The sequence below is a fragment of the Symsagittifera roscoffensis genome, unplaced genomic scaffold, assembly GCF_963678635.1.
Source record: "Symsagittifera roscoffensis unplaced genomic scaffold, txSymRosc1.1 SCAFFOLD_63, whole genome shotgun sequence".
NCBI classification, from domain to species: domain Eukaryota; kingdom Metazoa; phylum Xenacoelomorpha; order Acoela; family Convolutidae; genus Symsagittifera; species Symsagittifera roscoffensis.
Window position 1 is genome coordinate 1 of NW_026971067.1, and position 20981 is coordinate 20981.

General features: G+C 46.2%; 1 protein-coding gene across 1 annotated transcript; it reads left to right on the forward strand.

Annotated features, from left to right (window-relative positions):
* The first annotated feature begins 4398 nt into the window (after positions 1-4398).
* On the forward strand, positions 4399-6753 carry LOC134856144 (uncharacterized). The gene has a single exon (XM_063872508.1). It carries the CDS (start codon positions 4399-4401, stop codon positions 6751-6753), a length of 2355 nt encoding a protein of 784 aa, XP_063728578.1.
* Positions 6754-20981: the final 14228 nt, after the last annotated feature.

Consider the following 20981-nt stretch of genomic DNA (forward strand, 5'->3'; position numbering starts at 1 on the left):
AGACTGAAGCAGCTGCAAAGAGATATGATAAAAACAGACCCCTCTGACAAAAGTGTTGAAACAGTCAGAAAAAATTTAAAGGACAAGTGTCTTCTGGCAGTGGCGTTTGATAAGGGGCGGGATTTTGTTGTTACGAAAAAGGAGACATGTGAGAAGAGACATACAGATTTATTTAGGCAAAACAATTTAGTGAGAGGAAAAATTTGACAGACAACGTGATCAAAGAAATTTGAAAAAGGCATAAGCAAAGAACTACTCGCCATGAAAAAGAAAGAAAAGATTAGCGAAGCGCTGTATACTAGGATAAGATCAACGGTGGCGCAGCCGGCTAGGCTTTATGGATTAGCAAAACAAGGCACGCCATTTCGTCAGGTCTTTTTTTTACCTGGTAGCTCATTTGACCACCTAAATAAAACATTTGCAAAAAATTTTGACGAAATTGAGGGGCAAACATTGAGAGTATAATTTCCCTTGATGTATCGAGTTTGTACGCTAATGTCCCGCTTAAGAAAGCGGTTGAAGTAGCCCTGATGAGATTATATGAGCAAGTCATATTCGCCGGTTATATCTCGCAAAAAGTATTAAAAAATTACTAAATTTGGCAGAGAGTAAGGTACATTTTAAATGCAATGGTTCCTTGTATGAACAAAAAGACGGTTGTGCAATGGGCGCCTCCCTTGCAGTAATACTGGCCAGTTTGTGGCTCAAAGAATACGAACCTGCCTTAATGAAAGAAATACCAAAATGGACTGAGCTAAATGAGAATAACAAGGAAGTCTGCTCTGGATGTCAGAAAAAGGTGACATATCGAATTAAAGGGGGAAGCTTGTGAAGCTTGTTTGAGTTGGTACGAATTAGGTTGTGGTAGCATATTGGAATCCGAATACGCAAACTTCGCTGAAACAGTATGCTATTGCATGACTTGCAAAAAACAACAGGAAGCAGATCGGACTGAGAATGGTGTTAAAGTGTTCCTAAGATATGTGGACGACATATTCAGAACTGTCAAGGGCAATCCTGGGGTTTCCACGAGGCTGCCAATGAGCTGCATCCAAACTTGCAGTTCACCCTAGAAGAACTTGATAACTTGGACTTTTTGGATTCAAGTGTTAACGTGGACTCAGGAAAAAAGGGTCGCATGTGAATGGTACGAAAAACCCACTGATACCGGCACAATTCTGAAACTCAGAGGCTGCGTGTCTTTGCAAAACAGAAGAAATGTTTTTGAAGGGACGGGCCACAGGGTTTTCAGAAGTACCTCAACACGGGAAAAAATTGACTGGGCATTGGAGAAAAAACGGAAACAATGGAATGAAAATCAAATTCCGAAAAATTGCTTGGACAGAATAGTGTTTTAAACTCTCAACAAGATCATTGAGGGAAAGAAAGCTTAGAGGTGACGGCAGCAGAGCCGAGAAATGATCAATAGTTGAAAGATTCATCCCCTTTTTACAATGCAACATCGAGGCAATCCAACTCAGAACCGAGAAATGATAAATAAGTGGAAGACTCACACCCGTTAACAAAACAATATCGAAACAATCCATCTCAACTGTTAGCTGCAAACATTCGGCAAATATCCGAGACACGAATTATTCTCACAGGAAGAAAATTAAAAACATGCTTGACATCTCTCAAAACTTCCTTTGCTCGTGAACTGAGATCCAAAGTAGTGTATAAGCTTACATGTAGTGAATGTAACTCCAAGTATGTCGGCCAGAGAGTCCTAAATTTAGCCACGAGAGTCGATGAACACCTCAAATAGGACTCTTCTGTAGAGCAACCCTTGTAAGATTGTAATAAGGAGATCGATTATGTTAAATTTGTAAATTGAACAAAGGTTTTCGCACAATTTTAGTACATCTTGATGTTTAAAAATCTAATTAACATAAACAGAAGGATCAAAAAGCATATAAAGTGTCAAGCACAGTATTCATAAATGTAATATATCAAATTTCTCCATAATTTTTGTTATGCAATCAAACTTTAGGAATGCCGCCAAAATTATTCAGGGAATTTGTTATTTTAACTTCTTTATCCCAACTTTTCGTTTTGAGTTTTATGGTCATGCTAACATGAGGAAATTTTAAAATTAATCTGATGTTTTAGCAAAAACGTTTTCGATTTGCGACTTTAGCTTCAATGTTAGCTCCCTGCATCAAAACTCGCGTGTGTTGAGTCCTGGTTTCTCTTTCCAAATAGGCAGCGTTTCTAACGTTAATAACATATTATTGCTATTGGCCTGTTCAAGGATCTTCCAACTTAATTCTGAACTCTAGCCATCGCCACACTTGCTTTCAGATATTGCCCGACGGGAGTATCCGCTTTTTGGTGCTGCTCAATTCTAGTGGTAAGCTGTCTGAACGTTTGGTCGACATAGATGGATTTGCATCCACTACATTCTAATTTGTAAACCACTTTGGATTTTACCTCATACGAAAAAGCTCATTTCAACGACGGAACAATTGTTTTTAATTTCCTCTGTGAATGGTATCAGTTGGTTTTTGATACAATCCACAGCTCAATCTCCTGTCGTTATCGATATTTATTTCTGAATCTAGAATGACAAGATACCCCGCGGCATTTTGTGCTTCAATTGTGAACTGTAACTGAGAATGAAAACTCTTGACAGTTTGAATTACTTTTTCAGGGTTGATCACTCCAACTATATTGTCTACGTAGCGGAGGAAAAGTTTCACATCTTGAGGTTCTGCCTCGTTTTCTTTCCTTGAAACGTATTTTTCACAAAACCACACTATTTCAGCTATGTTTTGGTAAACAGTGTCAGATATATCTCCGCATTTAACGTGATACCAGTTCAAGCATCCCTCGCATTCTACCCTATTGGATTTTTTTTATTGCATTTTTGCACATTTACTTGAAATTAATGGTGTAGTCAATTCTGCAATCTCCAATTTCGGTGCGTATTCATACACCTTGAGCCAAAGATTTGCCAAAGTCACTGCCAGAGAGGCACCATTGCAAAAACTTTTGAACAAATCAAGTTTCATTGCATTTAAAATGCACCTGGCTGACGGCTATGTTTGATAATCCTTTCATGGTCTTTTTCCCATTGCCGATGGTTTTTCCTGCACATATAGTTTTCTAACCACTGCATCATCCAAATTCGAAATTTCGTGTTAAATTTGCGAGATATGCGAGTAAAATAAGGAGATAGGCGGTACTGCTGAGCTGAAGTCAGAGATTATAGACCAAACAGTCAACACTCGGAAGCTACTCACAAAAGAGGCTTGGCATATTTGGAGGGAAAGGCCGGAAATCAACACACGCGATGAATTCAGGAGCCGGCAGTTAACACTAAAATTGTAGTCCGCGTATAACATGGCTAAATTTAAACAAACTGACATCTCAGAAACAAAAATTTTCCCAAATCGAAAGTTTTCTAACAAGGAAAGAACATAAAACTAAAAAATCTCAGATATTTACAGAAAATGTTATTAATGATTACGTAATTTGTTTTGTAAAAAAAGTTGTTCAAATATTGATTGGTCAAGAAATTTCAGAGCATTTTAAGTCCTGTTTGTCAATTTCCAGATCGTTGATCGCTTATAAATATTGAAAAAAAATTTTAATCCTGATGATGCACAAAATGATGTACAAATTAAATTTCTTATAACCTAATAATTTTAATTATCATTTTGCAATTAGACTATTCTTTTTTTAACGATGGGAACAAAATATGTTTTGCAATTTGAGGAGTGCAATTTCCGCCCCAGGGGTCGGAAAAAACGTAAAAATACATTTAACCTAGACAATTCTATCAGTGCTATTATTAGTAGCCAAAAATTCGGAGAGACATAATTAGAGTAAATGATCAATCTGCCCTTTTCGACGCTTTTTTGCATGCAAGTTCTGAAGTAGGACAACCTTGAACTTTTTTCAGACAAAATTTGAAATGCAAGATCGTCGATTATCTGATGATTATGCTAGTTTCATGCTAACATGTAAGATATTTCATTTTTTTGGTTTAGCCAGATATTTCCGATTCTGGATCTATAATCTTAGTATCAGCTCCTGAATTCTAAACTCGTCGCGCGTGTTGAATGTTGGTATCTCTTTTCTAATGTGCAGCGCCTCTAATGTAAGTAACTTAATCTTACAGGACACCTGGTCAATTATCTTACACTCAGACTTACCACTGTCACTACCACGCTGCCTTATATGATGTCTAACTGTGTCCTCTTTTCGGTTTTCCTCAATTCTTGTGGTGAGATAAGGGAGTGTCTGGCAAACATAGTTGGATTTGCACCCACAACATTGGTCATGTAATTTTTTTATATGATGTTTATAAGATGTTGTCTTTCAGATAACTATTGAGTTAAAGCTTCTCCCCAAGCCGTGTTTTCCTCTACACAACAATTTAACTCAATAGTGTCAATGAAGTTCAAACCTCCGCAGCTGCCCACCAATCCCACACCTGAGCAGTGGCGATGGTGGAAGCGCATCTTCATCGACGGGCTAGCCATCAACGAGGTGGTTGAGAATACCCACAAACTCACGTTCCTCAGGTCTCACACCGGCTCGGAACTGTATCCCTTGCTACAAAACGCGGAGACCTTTGACGCCGCCATGGATATCCTGGACGCGCAGTTCGTGAAACCGACACGGGTCATATTTGCGAGGCATGAGCTGCTATCCTGCCGGCAGAAGGAAGGCGAAAGCATTCCTGAGTTTATCAAGCGACTAAAGATTCTCGTCGAGCTCTGTGAGTGCAAACCCCTTACAGCATATGTACATAAACAACTGTTGCTTAGAGACGCGCTTGTTTCCGGATTGAGGTCCGATCATGTCCGAGCGAGGTTACTCGAACTCGACGACACCAAATCTGTCGACGATTGCATAGCACTCGCTAATGCAGTAGAGCTCTCAACTGATTATTCCAGGTCATTCCGCGCTGAAACCTCGGAACAATCAAACTCCGTTTCGGCTGTCCAGCCTGAACAAGTTGCAGGGGCGATTGCACAGAAGTACCCCCGAAATAGCCGATACACAAGCCAAAATAACGCGTCACATTCAAACAACTCAAACTGTGGGTACTGCGGTTTGCGTTTTCACATACGCAGCAAGTGCCCGGCAAAGCGCGACACGTGCCATAAATGCCAGAAGTTGGGGCATTGGGCCACTGTTTGTCGTGCAAGTACTCCAACTACAGCCGCGTTGCAGGGTGAGGAATCCGAAGGATCCCTAGCATCCGTCCTCTGTGCATTGTCTCCCAACACGGAGGCGAGACAGACCGTTTATGAGAAGGTACTGATTGGTGGCGTTCATCAAGAACTTGCACTGATTGACCCTGGAGCAACCGATTGCTATATCAAGTTCAAGCTCGCACGGAAATTTGAATTGCCATTAATCGACGTTGAGTCATCTATCAAACTAGCAAACGGCGACAAATTGAATGTGCTTGGCTTCATCGACACACAAATCACAATAAAGGCAGAATCTTATTGTTGTCGCTTACACGTGGTTGAGTCGTTAATTGCCGATTTGATCATCAGAATGGACGTTCTTGCTATCCATCAATCGGTTTATCTTGACCTCGGCGGTCCAAAACCACCTATCACTTTCCACCTGGGAGGACGTGATACAGAGATTACTCCCCCAATAAGCTTAGAACGAGATCAGTGTACGAAAGCATGTTGCAGCGTGTTCCCAATTACGACAACCGAGCCTCCAGCACCATTTCCTGACAAGCTCCTGACCGTTAAGCCGATATCTTCCAAGTCTCGACGAGTTTCTGCTGACAACGCGCTATTCATGAAAACTGAAGTAAAGAGGCTTCTGGATCTCGGACTAATTGAGCTGTCTGTTTCACCTTGGCGGGCTCAGGCCTTCGTTGTCAAGGGACCAAGCAAAAAGAGAATGGTAATTGACTGTTCCGAAACATTGAATCTATACACCGACGTTGACGCATACCCATTTCCGGATGTCGAGTCCATGCTTACTCGTGCAGCCGCTTTTCACTATTTCAGCAAAATAAATTTGAAATCCACATACCACCAAATACCGTTGCGATCAGATGACAAACCATTCACAGCCTTTGAGGTTGGGGGCAGACTCTACCAATTCACACGCCTTCCATTCGGTGTTACAAACGCCCTCCCAGCATTCCAGCGAATAATGGATAGCTTTATTGAAAGAAACCAATTGCGATGCACCGAACCGTACCTCGACGACGTCTATATCGGTGGGATTACAAAGGAGGAACATGGCCGGAATCTACACGTGTTCTTGAAAGCCGCGGAAAAGGAAAGCCTGACGCTCAACATGGACAATTGTACATTTGGAACCAGGAAATTATCCTTGCTGGGACACATTATTGAAAACGGCTCGAAGAAGCCGGATCCCGAACGCTTACGTGTTCTCATGGAGTACCCAGTGCCCAACACCGCAGCTCAGCTGAAACGGCTACTCGGGTTCTTTGCTTACTACGCGAAATGGGTGTCACAATATTCAATTAAAGTAAAGCCGCTACTAGAGGCCCAGAAACAGGGTGCCTTTCCTTTGAATCGGAACTGTGTCGATGCAATTGACTCGCTCAAGCAGGGCATTAAGTCTGCATCTCTGGCTATGCCTATAGCGGGCGCCGGGCCGCTCCTCCTCGAAACAGACGCATCTGGGACAGCACTAGGGGCAACATTATCACAAGGTGGTCGCCCTTTGGCTTTCTACTCTAGAACCTTGTCTACTTCAGAACAGATGCAGTCGTCAGTCGAGCGCGAGGCCATGGTGTAACATTCGTCTACTGCAGTCACACATGAGGCTTAAGAAAAATAGGCCCTATAACCATTGGCTCAAGAGTCAGGAACACTATCTCTTGTGTTTTTCTACCTCAAATCAGTCGGAGCCAATTCGGTTCGCTTGTGACATGAGACTACGACCCGTTACAGCTTAAAGGCTTCTACCAAAATATCCCCCCCACTCTAGAAATAATAACGTCCCCATACTTAGGTCTCTAGATACCCAAAATACATGAACGCCGTTAAAAACCGGGTCGGAACAATCCGTTAAGTTACTTTTTATTGGACAGTGGAACTTCGATCCATTTCAGATGGATCAACCTAAAACTCGCCTTACCTCAACATAACAATCATAAAACACACTCTAGAAATTTAAATTAAGGACTCACATGTTGATGCGCTCAAGCACAGGAGGTAGTTAAATGGGTGAGCAACTCTAGAATTAACTAAGATAACTAGATAAGTTCAATGTTTGTCAGTTTGAATGGCAGAGGTAAGTTTGAACTCTAGAATGAAGTTTTATGTGAACCATTGGGACACTCAAGCTGTCCACCTTTCCGTCGAAGGTTCACTCTGGTCCAGTTCAAATAATTGTTCTCTCGGGAATACTCTGTCTTCTATTTCAGATAGGACAGCTCTACTCTTGTTCACTATGATGGAAATTGCGAATAGCAATTTCCCACTTGTTTTTATCTGACAACTTTCCCGCGATTGTTATTCGATCGTTCTGATTTCTCTTTTTCGGTTTTCAGTTATCGCGAAAAAAAATGACAGGCTCCATTCGAATTTTTGAAAAACTAAATTTCACTCCAAAATTAAGTGCACTTGCTATTCTCAAGGTCAAACTTCCAAATATGACCGACTGGCACATACTCCCCGGACTCAAGATCGATGTCCTCATCGCGTGCTGTCGTCTGCCAGTGAGTCCCAGAAAACCGAGTGTTGCTCAAGGTACAGTGCCAGTGGTCATTTACAGAAGTTTGCAGCAGACTTAAGCTTATCTACACCCCCAAAATTCACAGCCATGTAAAATTTTCACACTATCGCTAAACAGCAATCAAAATCTGCACACACCTGCACCCTTGAATTCTTGCTTTTCCAGCCAATGATTTAAAATTTCTTTTGTCCCATTCAATTAGGAAATTGTCATGCAGTATTTTGATTTATATAATAGATATAGCATATTAATAACAATATCTGTTTGGTTAAAATTTCTTTTTCGTGAACCCAGGTTTTACCCGAATCCACACTCAAGCCCCCCTTCCCTCGCAAGACTCAAGATCCATTCGAACCATCCACTCATCTCGCACTCTTCGCCTTGGAGGTGCCGCACCCTGAAGTACTAGATACGGCAAACTGTCTCAACAGTTCTTCTTCATCATCGGAGCTAATCACGATCTCCTCCCAAGCCTTCAGCTGTTCATAGGATCGCATCCATTCTCTTTGCTCCTGCAACCTCTTTGCCTGGTTGGGTAGTGCCTTCACCCTAGATTCCCGGTTCAAACAAAAGGAGTTGTGCAGGCTCAAGCTCACGTTCTTCGCCAAGTCTTCCTCTAGTATTGATTCCCTCGCTTTGGTATTGTCTCTAGACATTTTACCGGGTCGGAACAATCCGTTAAGTTACTTTTTATTGGACAGTGGAACTTCGATCCATTTCAGATGGATCAACCTAAAACTCGCCTTACCTCAACATAACAATCATAAAACACACTCTAGAAATTTAAATTAAGGACTCACATGTTGATGCGCTCAAGCACAGGAGGTAGTTAAATGGGTGAGCAACTCTAGAATTAACTAAGATAACTAGATAAGTTCAATGTTTGTCAGTTTGAATGGCAGAGGTAAGTTTGAACTCTAGAATGAAGTTTTATGTGAACCATTGGGACACTCAAGCTGTCCACCTTTCCGTCGAAGGTTCACTCTGGTCCAGTTCAAATAATTGTTCTCTCGGGAATACTCTGTCTTCTATTTCAGATAGGACAGCTCTACTCTTGTTCACTATGATGGAAATTGCGAATAGCAATTTCCCACTTGTTTTTATCTGACAACTTTCCCGCGATTGTTATTCGATCGTTCTGATTTCTCTTTTTCGGTTTTCAGTTATCGCGAAAAAAAATGACAGGCTCCATTCGAATTTTTGAAAAACTAAATTTCACTCCAAAATTAAGTGCACTTGCTATTCTCAAGGTCAAACTTCCAAATATGACCGACTGGCACATACTCCCCGGACTCAAGATCGATGTCCTCATCGCGTGCTGTCGTCTGCCAGTGAGTCCCAGAAAACCGAGTGTTGCTCAAGGTACAGTGCCAGTGGTCATTTACAGAAGTTTGCAGCAGACTTAAGCTTATCTACACCCCCAAAATTCACAGCCATGTAAAATTTTCACACTATCGCTAAACAGCAATCAAAATCTGCACACACCTGCACCCTTGAATTCTTGCTTTTCCAGCCAATTATTTAAAATTTCTTTTGTCCCATTCAATTAGGAAATTGTCATGCAGTATTTTGATTTATATAATAGATATAGCATATTAATAACAATATCTGTTTGGTTAAAATTTCTTTTTCGTGAACCCAGGTTTTACCCGAATCCACACTCAAGCCCCCCTTCCCTCGCAAGACTCAAGATCCATTCGAACCATCCACTCATCTCGCACTCTTCGCCTTGGAGGTGCCGCACCCTGAAGTACTAGATACGGCAAACTGTCTCAACAGTTCTTCTTCATCATCGGAGCTAATCACGATCTCCTCCCAAGCCTTCAGCTGTTCATAGGATCGCATCCATTCTCTTTGCTCCTGCAACCTCTTTGCCTGGTTGGGTAGTGCCTTCACCCTAGATTCCCGGTTCAAACAAAAGGAGTTGTGCAGGCTCAAGCTCACGTTCTTCGCCAAGTCTTCCTCTAGTATTGATTCCCTCGCTTTGGTATTGTCTCTAGACATTTTACCCACTCTCTTCCATCCTGTCGTGATCGCATTTCGATGGGTTAACAGGGGTCTCTTGAAAGCTTCCGGCCCAATCTCGGCCTGGAACTGTCGATACTCCTTTTGATGCTTTCCCATGTGATCTTTCGTCGTCATGTACAACCAAGACGTCAGTGTCGCCCGAAACCATGGAAAGTACCTCAAACGGCTCCATACGTGTCTGACTTCCGTTGGTATGGCGAATACTTTGCACGCAACTCGAGTCTCCTGCTGTAGTCTATCGCATATATTGATTCAGCCGTTGGCGTCGTCGCTTCCCGATACTTCGTTATATTCTCTTCTATCCATCTCAGAGCCAGCATCGTGCTCACTACTAAGAGCGTCACCTTCTGCCGGTGATCCGGTAGTCCGATCGACCGAATTTCTTCCATATCCCACACCAGGCAAAGGTTCTTGTGATCTGGATACCACACCGTTTGTGCCAAACAGTGGCATGGGCATTCGCCATGGGTGATCTCAATGCTCCTGAGGTTACGCTCCCCCGAGGCTTCCAAGAGAGGCTAAAGCTCCATCATTTTCTCATGCATGGTGTCGTTCTCCTCCATGTTTGGAGGACCCCCACAGGTTTTCCGATCACGTTTTGTCTCTCGTGATCGCTTGTATTCTCACTCTCCAACTTCAAAAGCTCTTCTCCCCAGATTTCACTCAAGTCGTCTCTCAACTCTTTCGGTACTGTCCCTCTGATCTTCCTCAACAACTTGTGCGAGTGATGCGATATCCGAGCCAACCTCACGCACTTGGGCACTGAGAAGGCCTTGTCCACCAGTACTCTCTGGCTGGATGCTTCCACCATCGCCATGTGCAGTGGGTAGTGGCTTCCGCACAAGTTGGCCATCATTGACCCTATCAGGGATTTTGCGTTCAATGGCAGGCCATAAGCTTCGCTCATGGGAAACCCCATTTCCGCCTCGAGACCAACCTTCCAGCTCCGGATGTGTTTTTGAGTCACCTGCAACACCCCAGGCCATGATTCTACGCTCAACGCCGTCACTAAATGTCGTTCAGAATCTAGCCTCTCCAGTGAATGCAGACTACACATTCTCGAGAAGAATCCGAGAGCTGTCGCTATATTCACCGTAGTTCTCGCGTAACACTCCGCAACTATTTGCACTTCACTTTTCTCCCTTTCCGTGATGTCTTCAAACCAAGTGACCAGGTCTTCTTTTTGAAAGGACAGTATCCTGACACATGACCGTCCATCGCAGGTGTGCTCTCCGTTCCCACACGTCGAATCCAGACAGCTACCCGGCTCCATCTTATTTGCTGACCCGAGCTTGTTCGTCTTTTCGCCTGACTCCTGCATCGGAGGTGAGATTAGTTTGTGCAACACACTCAACTTTGCCAAATCTTCATCCTCCGTTGGTGCTAGCCTCACTCGCTCTGTGGTTTCCTCGATCAGACTCGCGTGGAGATGTGGGCACCAGGAGGGTCTTAGTAACTTCCATACCACTCCCAAGTTTGTGATTAACAAGCCATTTCCATCGCCCATGTTCACTTCAACTCTCTTGTTCGAGCGCGGTATGCTTACCACCTCTGGTGTTTTCTCAAGAATCAGGCCCAGGCTCGGGCCCTCTTTCTCCACCGAGTCTATTTCCACTATTCTTTCTGTCCAAAACTTCAGTAGCTCCGCTACCTCGTGGTTCCTGTGAGCGCCTCCAGTTTCTGAGTCTAAGAAGGGGTTGTAGGCTATTCCCATCACTCCCGACACGTATTGGTATTCCCCCTTCTCGCTGAGTCTCGAGTACTGCTCTGACGAGGCCAGGTTACGGTGAACATCATGTTCTTCTTCGAACTTCCTATTATAAAACCTCCGTACCTCGTCTAGCTTTCTGTGGTTCTCTAGGGTTAGTTTGGAACCATCTTCCTTTTCTATTCCTGTACTCTGATACACGTTCAAGATGATCGTTGAGACTCTTTTTTCCATGGTTTTTTTTCCGCTTGCTCTCTGGTGGCATGCCAAGATGGTGCTATCAGACATCATTGACATTATCCATCTCAAGAAACATGTGGCATCCTTCCTCCTAGCCAGGCTCAAGCCTGAATTGTCCCTGGCCACGTGTTGCATCAGTGTTTGATACACATCTAGCTTCTTGCTTCCCAACTTCAGCCTGTCATACGAGGTCAATGTCTCCAACTCTATTCCCACCAGACTCCAGGTGAACTTTAATTGTCCTGCAGTTCTAACGAAGGGATTCGCCATCAATGGCGGTGCTGATGAGGGTGTCCTCATTGCCTCTTCAAAATGATCCTTCAACAAGTTCTGCCAGGACCTCTTCAGCTGATTCGCCATTTCTATCTTGTTAACCTCTGGCTTTTGCTGGGTGGCCCAATTGCGTCGCTTGCGAGCTACTCCACTGTCCAACTTCTCCAAGCAATCCTCCATTTCCTTCAACGTCTCGAGGGCCACCCACCACGTCCGGGAGGTGTTCCTCGTCTTGTTCCTCTCCAGTGGATCACTCGTCACTTGCTTGCCCGTGGCCTGGTGTGCCTTCGAGATCCATTCTTTGCCGACATCCACTTCCCATGTCTGTCCGTTCGTTGAACATCTCTTCACGTTTATCTTCTGAGGCTTGAAGTCTTCCTCCGATGTCGAACTGGTGGAAGCCTCTATTTCCCTCTCTACTTCGAGTGGTCTTCTGAGCTCCGAGCTGCTCTTGTATGCCGCCGTCTTGCATCGATCCAAAACCATGGGCGCCGTCTCTCTCAAGTTTCCTTCCGAAACAGCATCCACTGAAGGACTACCCAATCCCTCCACTTCTCTCTTCCTCTTGCGAGTCTTCACATCTCTGCTTGAGGGTGTTGTGGCTGTCATCACTGATTCGACCTCTCTGTCTACCTCCAATCCTTCCAACTCTTGCCTCCCCCCTGCTCGAGCCTTAAGGATATTAGTACTTTTAATCATATTACTAGTCCCAACCTTATCCCTTTTTATATCATCAACTATTTTATCTACAGTTTTTCGTTTCAGAGTAGAGATGTCCTCACATTTTTCTTCTCTAGTCTTCGATCGTGAATTCCTCAGCTCTATCAGCTTGTTCAGCAGCTCTTTTCTCGCCTTCTCATCCAGGCCCGTTCCTATCAGAAGCGGTTCTCCAAACTTTACGACTGTGTCCCACAGTTCCTTCTTGAATTTGTCCAGCGTCGTCTCGCTGCCCACTTCTTGATTGAATTCCTTTAAGAACTCCTGCCAAGCATCGTCCTTCAGAGACCCCAGGAACATGTCCCTGTTCCCTTCGAAAGTGTTCTTTTCCCTTTCCTCCGAGCTCAAGAGTATCATCCCCATATTGGATGTCTCGCTTGCCAATGGCAATTCCAGATTCTTCCGGGGGGACGGAGTCAGAGGTGGAGTGGCAGTATCTGCCCAATTCTCATCGCTCAAGTCTTTCAACAGCTCTTGAGTGGTGAGCTCCTCCCCTGATGGTCCTGGTTCAGGCGTATTCCCCACTTCCATGTCCTCACCGGCTTCACTGAGAGTTTCATCCATACTCTCTTCTTCTGACTCATTTCTCCTTCTCTCGAGAATTCTTTTGAACCGGTCCTCGACGGGTCGACTCCTCTTGTCTCCAGGCGTGTCCACTGACAGTGGTGATGGTGTCGCAGGGTCCAATTTCTTGTATTCCGTCAGGGCTACGTGCAGTTGACCTGCTGCATCTAGTTCTTTTCCCTCCTGTCTCATTTCCACCTGTTCTAAGCCATAGGGTGCCCTGTACTTTCTTGTTGCAAATTTCATGTCGTCCACCAATGCGACGTGCCCCTCCATCATGATCATCCTGCCATCATCCCATATTGGTAGCATGTTCTCTAGTCCCTCCTGCTCAAGAGCTCTCAAGACCTTTCGCACCTCATATCCGGGGGGCTGCGAACCTCTCATCTTTTTCGCTTGCGTCGTCCACGAATTTATCTTCGCCTCGCTAGTGTGGAAGTAGACCGCCGCCGTGTAGCCGATGAACAGGGGGTCCCAGCCATCAGTGAAATATTTCTGCATTTCCTCCGTCGTCATCCTCGCCATTATGGAGGGAACTACCAAGGGACTGTTCATTCCCAAGGTCATCCTCCTGACTATCGGGAACTCAGGCATGGCGGCTGCCAGGATTTCTTTCTCCATTATGGCCTCCAGCTCCCTCTTGACCAGTGCAAAGCATTCCTTCCAAGCAGGAATCCTCAAGATCTCTCGTCCGTCTGCCGTCAATGGGTTCAAGTTCCAAAACTTGGGATACGTTTCGATGGGGCCCTCTCGCTTGCCTCTCATTCTACATTGCATCTGCCCCCTGAAGTTGTACACTATCAGCTCGGCATCTTTCACTTTTCCAAAGAGTACCGTATTGCTCATTCGTGCTCTAAGCATCTCCTGCTTGCACCAATTGAGCGCCGTCCCATCCAGTACGCTGATAAGACTCAAGTGCGTCACAGAGTAACGATACGTTGTTACCAGGGGATCTGGGAATGCGTACGTCACTGCTGGACCATAAATGCAGGTCACCACCTCCTCTAGACCCCTGATTATCCCCATCGGGTCCGACCTCATGGCCAGGCATAGGTCCGTCAACAGAGGCATCCCTCCATTCATCTTCTTCCATTCTTCTCTCGATGTTGGATTCTTATCTTCACCCGTCATGTGCCGATTCTGCATCATGAGGTATTGCACTAACAACGTCTTCAACCCCGCAGCACACTTGTAGGAGTAGGTTTCGATGCTCGAGTGGACTTTCCCCATAGACAGGGGCTCCCCATATTCCATCAATTGATGAAACGACACCAATTCCCCATGGGTCAAGAGTACTAGTGCCAGATACCCATCAACCCGAAGTGTCTCTACTCCTCGACTAAACATGTACGCTGGGCCCATGTTGAACAAGTATCTGGGTTAGACCAGATATAAAGCCAAGAGCATGCCCAGTATCTCCTGCACGAAGGCTCCAAAGATAGTCGCTGTGGTGCCGAACATTCCCGTCATGAATTCTTTCCCCCAGCAAGGACTCAAGAACTTAAGAATCTCATGATCCCTTCTAGTCCTCAGCTCACCCTTGGCGTGCTCTCTCCAGAACCCTCCAATCGTCACTTCATTGGCGGCCGAGACAAATCTAGCCACCGTCATGTCTCTTCCTTCGGCCAGCTCCAGTTGTTTCTCCAGAAAACTCCAGACTTGTTTCACGAGGGGTGGTGCTTCCTTCCTCGTCTTATTCGTGGCGTTCTCCAGCCTTGGTGTCAAAAATGGCCACCAGCCATTCTCTTGCGTCAGGCGATATTTCATCGACTCTAATTGTTTCTCCGTGTCGGCCACATTTTTTCTCTCGTTGCTCGGACCTCTAGACTTGCCGGTAGAATTCGTGATCTTCACCTCCATGCTCCGAAACCACAAGCTGGCCGTCAATTGGCTTATCGCCGGGTGATCGTCCCCAATGACTGGGCTGAACTTGAGTTGCCTGGCAAAGTTCGATATCTCTAGCAAAAGCACCTCGTCCAGTACGATCAGGATGTCGGCTAATCCATAAAAGCCCCTCAGTGCATGAGATATGTCCACCCATGCTGCTGCCAATTCTGACTTGCGGAGCCTCAGGTTCGATGGCTCCAACTCCCGATTGGGGGCTGCCATTAGAATCCGCCATTCGTTTCCCTCTGCTATCAGGATCAAGACCGCATACACGAATTGTAGGGCGGGTGGCATATTCGCGTATCCAGGGGATGTAGTGAACACCACTTTCGTCTTGGATCCAAATCTCGAGACAACATTCTCTTGCACCTCATTCATCGCCGCAAACAACGTCTGAATGGCCTCCCATATCTTCTTCGATGTCGGTTCACTGCCCTTCAGCTGCTCAAGAAGTCCCGCCGCGTGCAGGTGATCATTCATTCCTGCAAACAATAGCAGCTCAGGCTCACAGGGCATCTCCGACTTTATTGCCACCACTAGAGTTAACATCTGGTTTAGTTCGGCTCCTGGCAAAGAGTATATCAGAGTCTCCGGCCAGAACAACTTAGGAGACGTTCCTTCGAAGTCTGATCCCGCCACAATGACTACCCTCGCAGCAACTGGATCTGCTCTATCGTAAACTGCCAGGGTTTTGGCCAGCTGGGTGCTCCCACAGGGCTTCCCGTACCTGGGATCTTCCGCCAATTTCGAACCTTCGTAAGCGGCATCTGGCAATTCCATTCCCCCCGGATTCAGCAGCTTGTCCACCACCCTCAACTGTGCCGGGGTCGCCAACCTGATCCTGGCGATGCTCGTTCGGTGTTTGGGGGGTTCTGCTATGAGTCCAGGACTCCCCAGCAGCTTGAGAGGTCTGTAGTTGATGGGTCCCATGATCGCTTTCATGGGAATTCCGGTCAGGTCCGCGGTCTCCATCAGTTTTGTTCTCGAGAAGTGCGCCTCATGAGCTTTCAACCAGTCCACGCAATGATGTCTGTTTAAGTCTTCGTGCGACACTCGTTCAATACCCAGAGTCTCCGCCAATTCTCGTCTGCATTCCAAACCCTCTAGGTCCAGTCCTTTCACCTTCTCTGGATATCTCAAGTGAGCGGTCTCCATAGGCTTCTTTTCCCGCTTGCTTTCTGCCACTACCACTGAGGATATCGCCGAGCCTGGAGGCGTTGATGACGTCACCTCCTCAGACTCCATTGGCGTGGCACTCGACAATCTGGCCTGGTCGCTCCTCGAGCTGTCTCTAGTGTCGACCCTCGGTCCTAAGCGACCAGACAAGGCCCTCGAGGCAAGGAATGGTGGGTTTGGAGGTGGCCCTAATGTGAATTGGGCCGTCTCTAGCAGATCCGCCTCTAGCGTATTTATATGTCCTTGAAAGACGTCATTCAGCCATTCTGCTCCCCTCGGTCTATCGAAGTGGATTCCATCATTGGAGGTTTCCTCAGGGAATCCCGCTTGCTCCATGCGCTCCGCCACGTCCAACAGTCCGACAGGGAGCACACTCTTCCGGTGGATTTCTCGGATCACCCTGTTTAGGCTCCGCACCTTCTCGTTCATCTCCAAGGCGTGCTGATCGAACTTCATATTATAAGGGACAGTACATACTGTCAACAGGATGGGGTCCATCTGGATCCTCAGCTCCTCAAGAAGGCAGCTCATCTTGTCGTGCAGCCTCGTTATTTTCCTCGCTTCTCCCCTTGACACATCATTCGTCCCGATCATCAGGGTCACCGTGTACACTTTAGTCATCCCTAGCATCTCAAGCGTTGCCAACATCTGTGGTGTGGCAGCTCCAGCGAAACTCAAGATTCCTGTCTGCCAGTGCGACTGGATCCGGGTCAACACCCGCACCAGGCTGTCCCCTATGATTAGGTGGACCGCGCCTTCTGGCACACGGGGTGGCGCAAGATATTCCACCCAGGCTGCATCATGAAAGCAGTCCCTCCTGGCTTTCTGTTCCGCATTCCAATCCAGCCGATTGTGCCTGTGGTACCTCTTCTCTGTGTTTTTCTTATAACTCGAGATCACGACGCTCCTGACCGGCTGTTCCCTCCAAGTTGGGGGAAGCTCCGGTCTTGCCGAACTTTCACGACTTTTCTGCCGCAGTTTCTCGCCCAGCTCTTTCAGACGCGATGAGCCGCCGCTCACCTGACTGTCACTCGAGGTCGAGGTTGGGGTATATCCCGGCAGCATCACATCCATCAGTGGGCGTATGGGTTGCGTCTCTAAGCTACGCAAGGAGGACGTTGCTTCATTCGGTATCCAGACTTCCAACCCTTCACTCATGTGTTCTCGGGCCTCGCGGTCAAGGTTGAACCGTCCTCTTGCGCTGGGGGCTTCATCCACCTCCATGCGTGACTCTGGCCTCGAGCTGGTAACCACTCGCTCCTTTGGCCTGGCTCCCTTCTGTGTATCAAGCTCGCGTTGTCGTTGTTCTATTCTCTCCCGCACCCTTAGTTCCTGCTGATGTTCAGCCTTTAGCATCTCAAGCAACCTCAGAGTCTGATCTCGTTCGTTGACCGCCTGGTCCCTCTCCAGCTGAACCTTCTCCCGATCCAGCTTTGCCTGATCCCGATCGAGGTTCGCCTTGTTCCTTTCCTTCTGCGTCTTCTCGAGCTCTTTCTTTAGAACACCAAGATCCGGATATGCCTCCGTCGTCTGTTGTGCTCGCGTCATCGATAGCACTTTACTCGAGCTCTGGCCTGTGGATCTTGCTGATGGCCTAGTTGGTAGTGGGAATTCTCCTGCGCCATATTCGGTGTTGTTACTCAGGCCAGGATTTCTTGCCAAATCAAAACCCCTTACTCCTCCATCCACATTCCAAGACAACCATCTGGTCTGTTCCTGATTTGATATTCCCTCGGTGGTGTAGCCGATCATCAAGACAGCCTCCCTCGCAGACTCCCTGCACTCACCCTGGTCTTCCAACTGGAGGATGGCATTCAGCATTACCGCCATTCTCTCGTCTATCTGGGTATAATCCAGGTCCCTCTCGTGAGTAGTGCTCTCAGCGCTCTAGAAGTCGTTTGTGGGCTTATACAACTCAAGTATTCTGCGTACACGTCAATGTGCATTATTGTCTGGTCGCTCGGTTCGCTCAAGTTTCTGGTTACCTCGTGGCCGCCCACTGTGATTATCGACATTATTCTAGCCCCGATTTTCGATATGCCGAATGGCTTTCCCGTCACCATTTTTACAGTGTTACAATTCCCGGTCTTTGTTGAGCCTGGTACTGCCTCTGGTGTTGGGTTTGATCCGGTTAATGCTTCGTTGAAATTCTGTCTTTCGATCTCCAGCTTTAGTCGTTGCTCTATTTCTTTCGCAGCCAGATCCTGTTTCACTTTGGCAATTGCTTCCGTCGCCGCTTTCTCCTAGTTTATCTCTAGAGAGTTCCCGGCCGCGGATTCTATCGCACCATTAACATGTGTTACAGCTTTCACTGTTTTCGTCGGCAATTCCGTGCTTGGTGCTCCTAAGTTCCTAGCTTCAAACTCGTTTTGTCTATTCCGCTGATTCTGCACTGCCGCTAATGCCAACTTATGTTTGGGGTGACTCTGGTCCTTGACCGCTTCCCAGAACAAGGGACAATCCATTCTGAAGTGCCCCTCCTGGTTACAGAAGAAGCATCTTGCGCCTATCTTGATGATTAAGCCACTATAGTACTCGTGTTCCTCCATCTGGCTCATGTCCTCCTCATCCGGTGCGTATCCTAGACTCTTCATGCCTTGTTTGTATGTTGTGCAGTCAGCCACGTGGTGATCCGCCGACCCGCAGTTCGCGCATGATCTGCGCTTGTCCATGTCATCTCTAGGCTTGTACCAGGACGACCTCTGAGGTTGACTTCCCCTTGCGTGTTCCTGTTTTCTGAATATGAGTATTTCTTGAATTTCATCAGCATGTATTCCCTTGATTTCTGTCTCATTTCTTCTGGGGTCGGTGCGCTGTCTTTCGACAATGTGTAGTATGTTGCTAACATTGTTCTTAAGTCATCACTTTTTACCCCATCAATGAACTTCGAGGCAATGCTAAAGTTTCTTCTGTTTGTCGACTCCTCTGGGTCACTCCTTCTTCTCAAGCTCTCGAGGTCATCTAGGAACCGATCAATTGACTCGTCGTCCCTCTGCCTTCTCTTTTCAAATCGCATCATCGCTTGGTGACCCTTCATGCCTGATCCGAATCGATTCAGCAATATTTCGAAGATTTTGTCCGCGGTATCGCGTTCTTCTTCTTTCTTTGCAACCACGCATTTCAATGCCGTGCCTTCCAGGTTGCTGAGTATGGCTGTGCATGCTTGCCTTTCATCATTTAAGTTATCTTGCTCTAGATGTAATCTCATCACTTCCACCCACGTGTCAATGCATCCATCGGAGTCGTCTTTGAATTCTTTTGGCTTCTTGAAAGTTTTTCTTGATTTTCCGTCTCTCCTATCGCTCGAGTCAGTGTTCCTCGTAGCGAAGGCCTCTATAGTCCTGTTCATCATCTCCCAAGTGCTTGCCCATGTCATGGCATCCGGACCTGCGTTGCTGCTAGCTGTTGAGTCCCCCGGACCACTCGTTGTGTTTGATGTCCCATTTTTCATGATTGTTTTAGCAACCGTTGGTGTTATGCTTACCGCATCCCGGCTTAAAGGCAACGGTGTCGATTGCCGTTTGTTCCTTTGTGGTTCCACAAAGTCCACTCTGGTGCCTTGCGTGCGATCCGCTGCCGGTCTTTCTTGTGAGGTAGAATTTTTCAAGATTGCATCCAACTTCGCCTGTATTGCACACGAACTTTCGGCCTGATTCCTGTTCATTGTGTCCATTCTCTTTTCCAGGCTACCTAATTGGCTGTTGACATCATCATATCGGTTTTTCAACTGTTGCATATCTCTTTTGATGTTCTTATCTCGTTCTTCATTGGTGGCATCTACCTTGTCCGACATCTGCTGGAGTCTCTCGTCTGTCGCCTTAGCCAGGTTAAAAAAACTATCCAGATACTCGTGTTTGTTGTATTTCAACTCTTTCCTTATTGAGTCTCTGTCTTCCTCACTGTACTTCAGTTTCTTGTCGATCTGATTTAGTTTTGTCATCAGGTCTCCAAGCTCAAGAGTGGCTGTTTCATGATCAGCCGTTGTCTTGTTTTCGGCTGTCGCTTCCGTTCTGGCTTGTTCTTCCTTTAGGTCAGCTTCTGTCGTCTTCGCGCTCACTGTCCCAAATGTTCGTGCTCTTTCAGTTTTTGATTCTTCGGCCGTGTTGTCCTTCGATTTCATTCCGACCATCATCGCCAACTTTTCTGTAAAAGATGTTTTCTTTACTTGAGAGTCGTCTTTCACCGTTTCTCGGGTATTGCCTGTTGTGTCTTCCAACGCGTCTATCGGCAAAAACTCCACGGTTTTTGAATTTTGATCTTCCATATGGGGCATCGGTGTGGATTCCGTGGTCTTCTTCTCCACTTCATCTACGCTCTGGTCTGGTGTCTCTAGATCGATTTCAATTGTGGGCTCCACCTGTTTGTCTTTAGCACCTTCTCGCGTCTTGTTCTCGGTACTACTCCTCGTGCTGACCATGCTAACTGAAAAGTTATCTTTTGTTTTGCTTGGGCCCATTGATGTCGTTCCGCGCAGCGACGAGTTATATTTCGTGTTTGATCCACTTGACCTTTTTTCGAGCACCGGTACCCTACTCCGTCTCATTATTTCTATTTACAATTGCTCTTATTTACAATATTATTATATACACATTTCTATTCTAAGAATAAAATCTTTCGTGGAAAAAATTCTTAAAAGGAAATATACAACGTGATAAAAACCTTTCGTGAAACTTTCTTTATTTGTGGTCTCAAC